Source organism: Emys orbicularis, chromosome 6, assembly GCF_028017835.1.
Source record: "Emys orbicularis isolate rEmyOrb1 chromosome 6, rEmyOrb1.hap1, whole genome shotgun sequence".
Classification (NCBI taxonomy): domain Eukaryota; kingdom Metazoa; phylum Chordata; order Testudines; family Emydidae; genus Emys; species Emys orbicularis.
Genome location: NC_088688.1, coordinates 34,521,544 through 34,533,727, shown reverse-complemented (window position 1 = coordinate 34,533,727; position 12,184 = coordinate 34,521,544). Strand labels below are relative to the sequence as shown.

Sequence of the window (12,184 nt, the reverse complement as noted above, 5' to 3'; positions counted from 1 at the left end):
TACTGGAGCTATAATCCCAGGTTTTAATCCTTACCAGATAGCAAAGACTGCAGTATAAATTCCTGAGCCATTAGATAGAACAGATATTGGGAAATACTATACTGGAAGCAAAGAACAGGAGAAACCCTAGTATAATTACATGAACCCCCAAGCCCCAAAATTGGGAAACCCATTTATTTTTGGAGTTTTCCCTTTATGTTGCTACAATTACTGCAGAGATGTCACAATAAAACCAAATTATTTTAATACCCAGATGAGATATTTTAAGAAGGAAGTAACCAAGATAACAACCAATCATCACTTAGGAGTCTCCTGGATTTACTTAGTACCCTGGATAGTTAACCCTACTGGGCAAGTATGATTATCAAATTAAAAACCAGAATCCATATCCTGCTCTAATTCGTGAGAGCACATTTACAAGTTTTGTTGTTTATGATTTAGACCAATTTAAAATCATATATGTGAGGAAATGTGTTTATGAACATAAGAAGTGCCATATGGGATCAGACCAGTGGTCCAGCTAGTCAGTTTTGTATCTCTGACAGTGACTCATACCAGATTCTTCAGAGGAAGGAACAAGAAAACCCATAGGGAGAAATTAAGGAATAACCTGGCCATAAGGGAAGAATTTTTCCTAACCCTAGTTTGTTTGAACTAGGTTCAGAGGCATACAGACATATTTTTTCTTAGCTAATGTAACTACAGATAATCTCAGTATCCACACCATTTTATTAAAAATAACACTTCCTCCCTTAGTAACCTCTTGGCCCCAATGACATTTTGTATCAATCTGTTCTGCAGATATGCTTTATGTAAAGAAAAAGTATTTCCTTTTATCAGTTTTAAATGTGCTGCCATTCAATTCAATTGAACGTCTGTTTGTTCCTTCCATTATTGAAAAGAATAGGAGTATCTCAATTACCTTTTCTGTACCACTCATTTCATATACCCCCATCAACTCCCGTCTAAACGAATCACTGCCAATTTTTTAATTTAAAGCCAATGATCAACTCAGAAAATAAAGTGCTTATGTTCTCATGCTTCTCTATATATAGACTTAAAACTTTTTTTTTTATAATTGTTTCTTCTCAAATCGCTGATCTATATCATTTGTAGTGATCCATAAAGTGGTTTGTAAACATTGCCTCAGGTTATGTAGGAAGAATGAATTGGGCCCCTTTAATTAAGTGCACAGAGATACCATAAGAGAACTGTGTGTGTGTGTGGTGGGTAGAGGGATAGAGAAAAATGTGTGATTGTGCAAGGCTTCTGTCCTGGGCATTTTGCTAGAATAATAATATGTGAATTAAAATTAAATTAAACAAAAGACGACTAGACAGATTTCTCGGCTGCCTGCAGGATGAACAAGCCCTGAGCTGCCAATTGAATAACTGAAGATTCTGCCAAGGAGCCAGATGCAGCCAATGGTATACCGCCTACAGCTTGGCTTTACAGCTCTGAACATTCCATACACAAACAACAAAGAAAGCAAAATACTGGATATTTTATCTGGCTAGATTTTAAAATAAATAAGAATGTTTTCTTTCAATTTTTCAATCCATGTAATTTTTCCCACGAATAAGTAAGTAGATGCTAAACACTGATCCACTCAAGTTTGAGTCTTTGTAGTATACTTACATAAACACATTCTTTTTATAATAAAATTAGTCATTTTCCTCCTACAATCATGCTAGGATTTTCAACTTTCATGAGACAAAAAACAGTTCATTAAATACCACAATGCTCTTTGTGAGAATACTTGGTAATACCGGTGCCTTAGCTAAATTCCAGCTATTGTAATTCCATCCTGCCTTCAACTGCCATTTAATCTGGAAGAAACATTCTTCAGTTCCTACTTAAATTAATGATGCAGTTCTCTATTAAATAATTGCTGTAGTTCACCCCAGTAATGGCTGTATTTCTATGGTGGATGACGCAATTTCTATGCAGCTGGTATAACAGTTTGAGTTTATAAAACATTCTGGAATTTTTTGGGATGAGACGCAATATATAAATACATGATTATTTAATTTATACTACTTAGAAATTCTCCAACTGCACTGTGCACATTTAGTTTTATTAATACGTGTTTGTTGTCAAATTGATCAACTATCCACTGGTCAAACATGCTCTGGATAAACAACATTAACTATATTACACCTGACTCATTCTCCTGCTACTGAGTTTAAGAAATAAACCTCACAAATGTTTATCATAAGAACATGCTCAAAGATTTGGACTGTTTTTGAAAAAAAAGTCATTCAAAGTTTATGGCTTGTTTTTTAAAAACAGCAAGAAAAATATTTTACACAATATTTACTCCTGACAGAATTCTGCGCCCATGCAGGGGTGCAGAATTCATATGGCCCACATATTTCTGTGCCCTCTGTGCAGAAAAACACAAAAGAAATCTGCGGCGGGGGGGGACGACACACGCATCTCTTCCCTGGTAGCACATCTGTTCCAGCGTGCCTGGAGCAGCTTCAGAGATGCAAATCACTGTGGGGGAAAGGGGGCTTGTGTGCATGCCTGCGGGGGAGATATTGATCACCATCAGGGCGTGGGGCTGACCAACAAGTGAGAGAGACTCTGAGCTAGTCTACACTGGCAACACTAAAGCGCTGCTGCGGCAGCACTTCAACATGGCTTGTGTGCTCGCGGCACAACGCTGGGAGAGAGCTCTCCCAGCACGCTAAAAAAAAAACAAAAAAACCCCACCTCCATGTGGAGCATAGCTCCCAGCGCTGAGGCACTGTCTACACTGGCGCTTTACAGTGCTGAAACTTGCTATGCTCAGGAGGGTGTTTTTTCACACCCCTGAGTGAGAAAGTTGCAGCGCTCTAAATTTCCAGTGTAGACAAGCCCTCAGTCCCTCTCTTGATACTGCGGCTGGAGAGGCATGGAAGAGGGTAGGTCTTTTTGTTCTGCGGGAGGAAGGCTATGTCCCCAAGGCAGAAGTGTAGCAGCCTGCCTGCCTGGTAAAAATGTAACTTCTTGAGAATTGAAAAAAAAACACTTAATTAAATATTAGTATCATGTTACTGAAAATTGTTTGGTTTTAAGTTAAAGAAAATAGCTTTTGTAAAAAAAAAATTAACATTTTGTGTTGCTGTTGATGGTTAATTGATCACATTTTTGCCTCAGAATGAAACAACCTGTCTGCATAGTAATATTGTTAATGATTATATTGTTAGTTAACTGTTCCCATTCTCAGTCAATTCCCACAGGAGTATATGTGCTCATGTTTTTCTTGTGCCAAAGTGGCACAATGGGATTAGATTTTTATTTACCCATTTTTTTTTTTTTTTTAAAAGACGACTTTTGAGGGCAAATAAAACATTTACCAAGCAGTCAATAAAATGTCAGGACAATCAGAACCAAGCACTTCCCAAAGTACCAGCTAAGTCCAGGACAATGATTAGCAAAACTGTATGAGTTTCATGTGTGAAAGTCTGAGCAATTTAAAATGACATTCTACCTTTTTTTTTTTTTTCCCTGTTTGGTGTTCTGTAATGTAATTTAAATGAAAATCCAGGATTATAACCGGAATGCAGGGTATTAGTTACCAAGTATTTGTAACTTAACTTTCATGTGTTTAGGAAATGCTGAATAGTTGTGACTTTTTTCTGTATTGTAGTTTAAATAACTTACCAAAACAACTGAAACTGGTGTGAGTATACTGCATTATTTTGACAAATAAAATTTGCAGAATTTTTTATTTTTTAGCGCAGAATCCCCCCGGGAAGTAAATATTAAAATGAATCATGTTTCAGTCAAATGTGACTTCTGCAATATTGAACTTATTCCTGTCATACTCCCAAGTGCAGTCTCACAAAACGCTTCCCTCATAAACCAATCACGTCTTGTATTAGCTATCTGGGATTAGGTGCTCCAGGGTTCCTTTGTGCCACCAGTGCATTTGAAGAGTTAAAGTGAGAATTTCATGCAAGGAAACTTTTCAAATGCATCAGATTTAATTCCATTCACCTTTCACATTCCTTGTATTTAAATAATCATAGTCTCAGCATACCTTAAGAAGCTGTTTGCCAATTGTTGGGCTCATCTTCTCATCTACCATAAGAATTACTATTCCTCTGTCATCCATACCTCGACGTCCTGCACGACCAGACATCTGAATATATTCACCTGAGGAGATCTAGAATTATAACAAAAAAAAACAAAAAAAAAAACCACCTCTAACTTTTGCTGTAACTTAAGCAACAGCAGCACATTGATCCAGTTGCATGTTACAGTGACTGAGAACTGCAAAAAAAAAAAAAACCACCAAAGGCTGGTATAACAGATGTGATCTTTTCATGGAGTTAAAGTAACCATACTATTCACAAAGCCACAAGTCCATGACTAAGGGTTTGTCTACACAGCCCAGCAGTGCAGACTCCCAGGGGAGAAGGTAGGAGGATGTGAGCTGCAGCGTGCAGTAAAGTGGCGCGCTATAAATGCAGCTCAACATTTTAGTGCATACTGCAATTGACCCTTCCTGCAGTCCACACTGCGGGGCCATGTAGACAAGCCCTGAAGCACTAAGGGCTCGTCTATACTGAGAAACTCAGGTAAATTTTCCAAATTAAGTAAAGGTGTGAACTAAAAGTAGATTAGATAAACTGTATTAAACCTCTTGTGTGGATGCTCTCATTCAGAATTAAAGTGGCCTTAATTTGGTTTAATACAGTTTATCTAATCAACTTTTAATTACCACCTTTAGTTAATTTGGAAAAACCTTCACGAGTGTCCTCACATAGGCAAGTCCTTAGACATCACTGGGTTTTTGTTTGTTTGTTTGGGGGGGCTGCAGCTAATGTATCATGAGACTGCTGGGGGAGGAAGAGGTTAGTGAAACAGTACGAATTCCAGTGACCTCTGTCTACTGATAACAGCAAGTGCTGTATTTCCATCTCAATCAACTCAGAAATTGTAGTGGAGAGTGTCACCTAGTGCCTAGTGAGTATTTGGTTTTGCATTAGGCACTAGAAAACTACTTACCCAGGTTTTTTATATGAATGGGGAACAATCAATGGTTAGTTGGGAAAGAGTCTGACAGGAAACATGGTTTCAGAATTGCGAAGAGGTTGTGTAGAATCTTTCAAATTTTTTAGACATACAGATCTTGCCTGTGTTTGGGTGCCCTTTTACTATTTTTATTAAAATAAAATGTGTCTTTATGAATACTCTATAATGAACCTAGAATTTTAAAGAGGGCAGTTATAGATTTGAACATTTTAATATGAATTGCACATTTAAAAATTACAATGATTATGAACAAAGTAAGAGCTTTGAAGTAAATATTTTTACTGCAGTGGATAAAGTGTCTCTAAAATAAATTCATTTCTCAGAACTATCTTCTATATGAATTTAAACAACTAAACTCACAATTATTCATCCCTGCATATTGAATTGCACTTACCCATCTGAAATCTTTCCCATCAAATTTGCGGGCACTTGTGAACAGCACTGTCCTGGCTGGCATATTAATTCCCATAGCAAAGGTCTCAGTTGCAAATAAGGCCTAAATAAACAGACAACAATATTAGACAACAAAATAAGAATTTATAACTTTATAACATTTAAATGATTAGAAGCAGCTACCTAAGACTTTTCCACATTTTAATCAGATTTAAAATGTACAATACATGCCCGAAACTGCAAACACTTATTTACCTATACTGTGCATTACAGTAGATAAAATGTTGCCAATATCTAGGTACTTATAATACTTCCCCCTCCTCCCCCCCAACATGGGTACATCCCAAATACTAAAAACTGGAACAAGAACAATCTCTACCCACCATTTCCCCCAACAGAAGAAACATATTAGCTAGTTTATAGTTATATGTTCATGTGGGCATGTGAAAAATGGACAGAAAGCAAAAGTCTAAGTGGTGAGTTTTGTATTAAATACTGAATACAGTGAAGTTAGTGGTCATTCTAAACTATTTTGATAGTGAGCCTTATAGTTTTGGCCCAGATTCTGGGATCATTTTGTCACCTGAGCTCACATGACATGGTTTTTTGTTTAGATTAATGCATCAGAAAGGTCTCTTTATATTTCATCTCCTGATCAAGCTGAGAATTTAAATATACAGGGAAGGAGCTCATAAGACAGATTGTGTGGGGAAAAGGGAAAAACATTTGACTATAAAGAATAGAGCACTGACAATTATTGTTTCCACCTTTCTCATAAAAATATACTTTTTGTTATCTTTAGAACTTTATCACATCAAAGACAGTTAGCCAAAATTATTGCAGATCAAGAAAATTATATGAAAAAATTATTTACGTTTTAAAACACTATTTGCCCCCTCCTACAACGTCAGCAATGGTATTTTAGTAATGAAAAATAAAGAATGTTAGTGAATTACAAGGAGTATCTCGTACCAGCTCTCAAGATAGCGTTCTCATAAAAACAACAAATTACAATACGTGGGTATACAGTTGTGTGTTCTGCTGGGAATCTTTCAACTCCCCACCCCACAGTAACAGCAACTGATTTCATTTCTTGAAAGCACTTACTGTTAATTTTTAATGCTTTTGTTTAAACTAAATCTCAATACTGAGAGCTGAACTCTGCCTAGGATAAACCTAGGATATGTGTGGAGTATATAGATTAGCATCTACAAAGGTGTTAAATAATTTGTTTGCAATGTTGTTGTAGATGTGTTGGTCCCAGGTTATGAGAGAAATAAGGTGGGTGAAGAAATTTCTTTTATTGGACCAACTTCTGTTGGTGGAAGGGTCAAGCTTTCAAGCTTCACAGAGCTCTTTTTCAAGTCTGGAGAAGGAAACTAGAGTGTGTAAGCTAAATACAAGGTGGGACAGATTGTTAAGCATAAGATATTCAAACATGTTGTAGGAGACCACTTAAAATGAAGTGGGCAATTAATACTTCTGGAGTTGTAGGACAATGGAGAGTTAGTAGGAAGAAAGGTGTGTTACAAGTTGTTGTAATGGGCCATAAACCCAGTGTCTCTGTTAAGTCCATGTTTTTTAGTGTCCAGCAGAGTTATGAATTTAAGTTCCCATCTTGTCTTTTGAAGATGTTATGCAGTTTTCCTTTAAGAACAATCTATCCCATCTTATATTTAGCTTCGACACTCTAGTTTCCTTCTCCAGAACTGAAAAAGAGTTCTGTGACGCTTGAAAGCTTGTTCCTTCCACCAACAGAGGTTGGTCCAATAAAAGATATTTCTTCACCCACCTTCTCTCCTTTAGGTAATTTGAGTTAATTGGCAATCAATCAATTCAAATTACAAGAGAAGCAAGAACTCTACTCTAGACATACCATTACTCAGTTTATAACAGAATGGAGGGTTTGGCAACTGGCTGCATTCAGTCTGGGGTTTTGTCTACACAGCAATTTTCTGTGTTTGGAGTTTGTGAAAGTATAGCAGATGATGGAGGCTCACAATAGAGAATTTAAAAAGTTCTTCTTCTGAAGCTAGATTCCCTGAATTGCTATCACTTCAGGTTGCAGATGAAAAGGATAGGAAATGGGAAAAATTTATATAGATGAAATTCTATAATTTACTGCAATTCTAATATTTAACATGTAATTTATTTTTTGCATTTTTTAAAAAAAATATTGAACTGTTACAATTGGAGCTATAAAGCACCCAAATAAAAAGATACCTAAAGCAACAAAAGACTGGTAAATACATTGACTTTTCATTAAAGAGACCTCCCTCCTCCATCGCCATGCCCAAAGTGTTTCTGAAGTGGAAAAAAGGCACAGAGTTTGAAGCCTGATAAGTTTGTTCTTTCTGGAAAATGAGTCTGTAGTCATGAATAATTAAAAATAAAGTGGTGCCTCAGAGGAAGAAACTAAATGCCAATTGTGTTAGTTAATCCAAATTAGTAGAAAAACTCAAGCTTTCCAGAACTGCTGTACGGGTGGTCGAAGACACAGGCCTCTAGATAGTAAGCTTCACAAGCCCTTCTCTTCTCTGGGGCTGAAACCAGCGCGCCCCTTGTAACTAAAGCCCCAATCCCCAGTCGTTCCTCCCCCCTGGCTGAAACTGGGATCAGAGAGCTCAGATTCCCAACCCATCCCCTCTTCCCCCCGCTGAAGATGGGAATGGAGTTGCGGGGCTGAAGCCCCGATCCCTGCCCCTGGCTGAAACCAGGAGCGGAGCTGAAGCCCCGATCCCCAGCACACCTCCCTCTCGCCCCGCTGAAGCTGGAAACTGAGCTGTGGGGCTGAAGCCCTGAGCCCCAGTGGTGGCAGCTCCAATTCCCCAGTCACTGAAGCTCCGACGCAGTACAGTATTTGCTTTTTTTTTTTTTTTTTTTGGTTTGCGCTGCTCCCTGATTGAGGACTTCCGGTTTCACAGGGTGTTGGTTAGACTGATAAGTCCATAACTCTGGTGTTCATATTTTTGAGGTTCTACTGCCTCACAATGTACCACTGTACATTTTCAAGAGAGTCAAAGCTAAAATAATTATGAAAAATACACAGACTTGCACCTAAATACAGAGGTATGAACTATATACCTTTATCAATCCTTCAGAAAAAAGAATTTCAATTGTTTCCTTTAAAATAGGAAGCAAACCACCATGATGAATGCCAATTCCTCGCTTCAAAAGAGGAAGCACATGCTCAACCTGTGAATACAGAGGGTAAGTGAATATGTCTATTTATATATACTTTTAAACAAAAAGATAACAATTACGTGTAAAACATTTAACAGCTTGCTCTTATAGTTTTCATGTTATCCGACAATATAAGCGCAAACAGATAAACAGACCTTTGACTTATTAAAGATTCACCCCCAATAAAAAGTGATCAAAGACAGAGATCTGTTCTGGCTACTTGGGCTAGCACCTCAGATCACATATAAGAGGAATCTCCGATCCACAAGCTGTAGTAGCATCTAGAGTTCTATTCAAGCATTCAAAGTTAAGCAGGAAAATTCTCTAAATGCACTGTGAAAGACCATATAAGAAGTGACGCTGGAAAGAAACAAAAGGCTCTACTTTCTTGTGACCCTTGAGCACTCCCTGGAAAGTGAAGCATTTATCTATGAAAGTAGAATGAGAACATACGGGATGTTTTGATTATTTCCTCTCCCTGTCAGTGGAAACAGATATTCCCAAAGCCATGAATAGTACCCAGTGAAGCAAGCCTGACCTTGCTATTATGCCCAAGCAGCGCTTTACCTATTGCTTCCAAAGGAGAAGGTAAATAGAACTGCTGACTTGATGAACATATATATCCAGACTTGCAAATGAAGCAAATTTGAAGACAAAAATAATTGCGTCAATTTCAGCCAATCATAGCCCTTAGTTTGTCAACATTCCAAACTCTCATAGCTTTGTTCAATATTCATAACTCAGCATTTCCTTACTGCTAAGCATGTTCTAAGTAATTTTAAAAATGAGAATATTTAAATTTGTAAGTTTACTTAAGAGTTTTTCTTACCCACATAGGGCATTTTTGGTAAACCAATATCTTCATACACATAAAAAATGGTTTTGTTTGGCTGCAATTTGATCATAAATTTATAGTCTTGAATTATCTTGTTCTATGAAAGCAGAATGTTCTGGTTGCAAACACTACATAGTTCAAATTCTGAACACTTTAAATTCTTCTAATCAAATCTAAAAATCCAAAATTATTTTAAATAAACATATACTCACTTGGTTAGCTTTGTTAATTAGAACTTCTTTTGTTCAGTTTCAGTGTCAAAACTGATCCAAGTATTCTTTCAGGATTAGATTTAATTATCCACAACAGGCAAAATATCAACCTATTCCATATACTATGAATAGGATTCCATTGTTACAAGCTTATACATCTATATCTGTGTGTTATATATATAACACACCAGGCTTCAAAATAGTTTCAATTTTTTTCATTCTGAATCCTGATTTTCAATTGCTCTGAACATTTACAAAAACTCAAAGGCTGAACTTTCCATGGCTTGTCTGAGAACAAGTACTTTTTTAAGACCTGGGTAAACTGCATGAAGTCATTATATAAGTTAAAGGGAATGAAAAAAAAAAAAAAAATCAATCTTCCCGTTCTTCTGTCAGCTGCTCTCATGCAGTTAACTCCAAAATGGCTCCACTTTGAAAGCTAGTAGTCCTTAATGGAGAGTAGCATCTTGGTTAGGTTTTGAGGAAGAGAAGTATAAGTGATTGAAAAATAATTTCTGAGCATGCTTACTGGTTATCTACCAAGATTTTTTAACAGAGCCTCATGAAGTGACACCATAAAGTGATGCTGGCAGAACTTAAAAGCTCCCTTTTCTGCCTCAACGGCCTCATCTATGCTAGGGACTTTTAGGAGAGATTCCTGCCATCAATGAAACTGAACCGGCGGTAGCACTGGTGAGATGTTTTCCCTAACACAGGTATGGCCAAAAGCACAAGGGCTGCTACGCCTGTGGCAATTCCTACATTGAATCACAACGAAACTCTCCAAAAGGCTAATCAAATAACAGGACGAGAAAAAGTTGTGCATATAGAGCAAAAACAAAATAAAAAATATTAACCATAATTTTAGCAACTGTTACAAATTTGTTGCATTTTCAGTATTCTGCAACTCTAATTTTTTATATATATTTATATTTTTTCCATTGTAAAGATGCAACCATTCTCCTATAAATTGGTACGCAGCTGCTCTGTTAACTCGACTTCACAAAAAAATGACAAGGCAAAATTTGATAAAGAATAGAGAATCAATATCAAGTACATCTGAGCAACTTTCAATTAAAAAAAGTTTTACACCTATTTGGAGATGTACACTTTATTAAAAAATAAGTCATTCAAAGTTACCCAGAAAATTGAGTAGAGCTATGGTTCAAAACAGTGGTAAAGTATCTATACCCTCTAAGTTTTAATTTAGCCGTCACTTTCAATCAAAACAAGCTACTGACATTATTCACAACACTTTTCATAAACAATCCATCATATATTTACCTGCATCACATCAGGTATGAATTTTAGTATATGTTAACTGAAATTATTCTTAAGCAACCTCCACACTCACCTGAGGAAGTTTCTTGTCTTCATCAGAAAGACAGTCAATTGCATTATTAAATACTTCTTCAACCATCTTTTTTTCTTCATCTAAAAAAAGGAAACATCTACACATAAGCAAATTTTTTCCTGCAAATACCAACATGGTGGTATTGTAAACCATGTCAAATATAACTGCTAACTATTTTAAAGGTTTCAGCATTACTTTTTATAATGTAAGTTAGGAAGTCAGCATACATACTCAGCTAGTTAAAGAAAGTGAACTACTAAAGTTACCTGCCTTGTACAATTGAAACACATGTATGAGGTACCAAAATAAAGGGTATAATTATGCAGCTGTACACTTAAGCTAATTAAAAAAAACATTTGCTTTATTTACAAACAAGTAGAGGGGAGAATTTTTAATTGCAATGATTACAGTCTGATGGTTGTACGTGTGGATTATGAGAACAAATATCCCGCTGCATATGACAGTGAATGTTACAATTAATTACACTGTGCCAGCATTGTGCAAAGACATTCTGTTGACGAGTAGACAAGGTTCCTGCCCTGAAGAGTTCACAATCTACGATGACTTCTATTACAGCTCCCTCTATACAGTTACTCCTAAAATTCTCAAAAAGTCTTTAATTTATCTTATTCTTTTCCCAAGTTAAGATGAAATGTTGGAGGGCTTTTTTGGGAGGGAAACTGAGCAGCTGAGGAAGATCAGTTTAGTTATGTTACGTGAGCAAGAAAAACATTTTTCTGCATCTGAGAAATTACTCAGATGCCAGACTCATAACTCAAAAGACAGGGAAGGGAGGTGGGGGAACAACTTGGCATGTGGCCAATCGTTTCTCAACTTGTGCAACCGTTCCTGATAGTAGCTGTACTATTACTGCTGTTCCAAGATGCACTGCAGGTAAAAACTAAGGGCATGTCTACACAAACACTTACTTCATGGCAAACTGGGATGTAAATCTTCAGCGCTCCAGTGTGCCATGTACTAACTGTCTGGGTAGGCCTTGCTCTAATGGGCACTAAAAATTCCCTAGGTCACATTGATGTACTGCTCATTCAAACCATAGAACATCAGTGTGCACTAGGAAACATAGAACACAGTAGCAGAGTCTACACAGACAGTTAGTGCACTATAGAATTACTGTGTGGCAAGCATGTGTTTACATACCCATGCCATATCTAAGGT

At 36.9% G+C, this 12,184-nt stretch overlaps 1 protein-coding gene across 1 annotated transcript in view; it reads right to left on the bottom strand.

Moving 5' to 3' along the window:
• MTREX (Mtr4 exosome RNA helicase) overlaps positions 1-12,184 on the bottom strand; it is an 85,121-nt gene that overhangs the window by 49,598 nt on the left and 23,339 nt on the right. Inside the window, exons 12-15 of the mRNA XM_065406070.1 lie at positions 11,006-11,085; positions 8,506-8,616; positions 5,423-5,524; positions 4,031-4,156 (exon numbers count right to left, since the gene is read on the bottom strand). Of these exons, the coding sequence (XP_065262142.1) occupies positions 4,031-4,156; positions 5,423-5,524; positions 8,506-8,616; positions 11,006-11,085 (419 nt within the window). The remainder of the gene's footprint in view (positions 1-4,030; positions 4,157-5,422; positions 5,525-8,505; positions 8,617-11,005; positions 11,086-12,184) is intronic.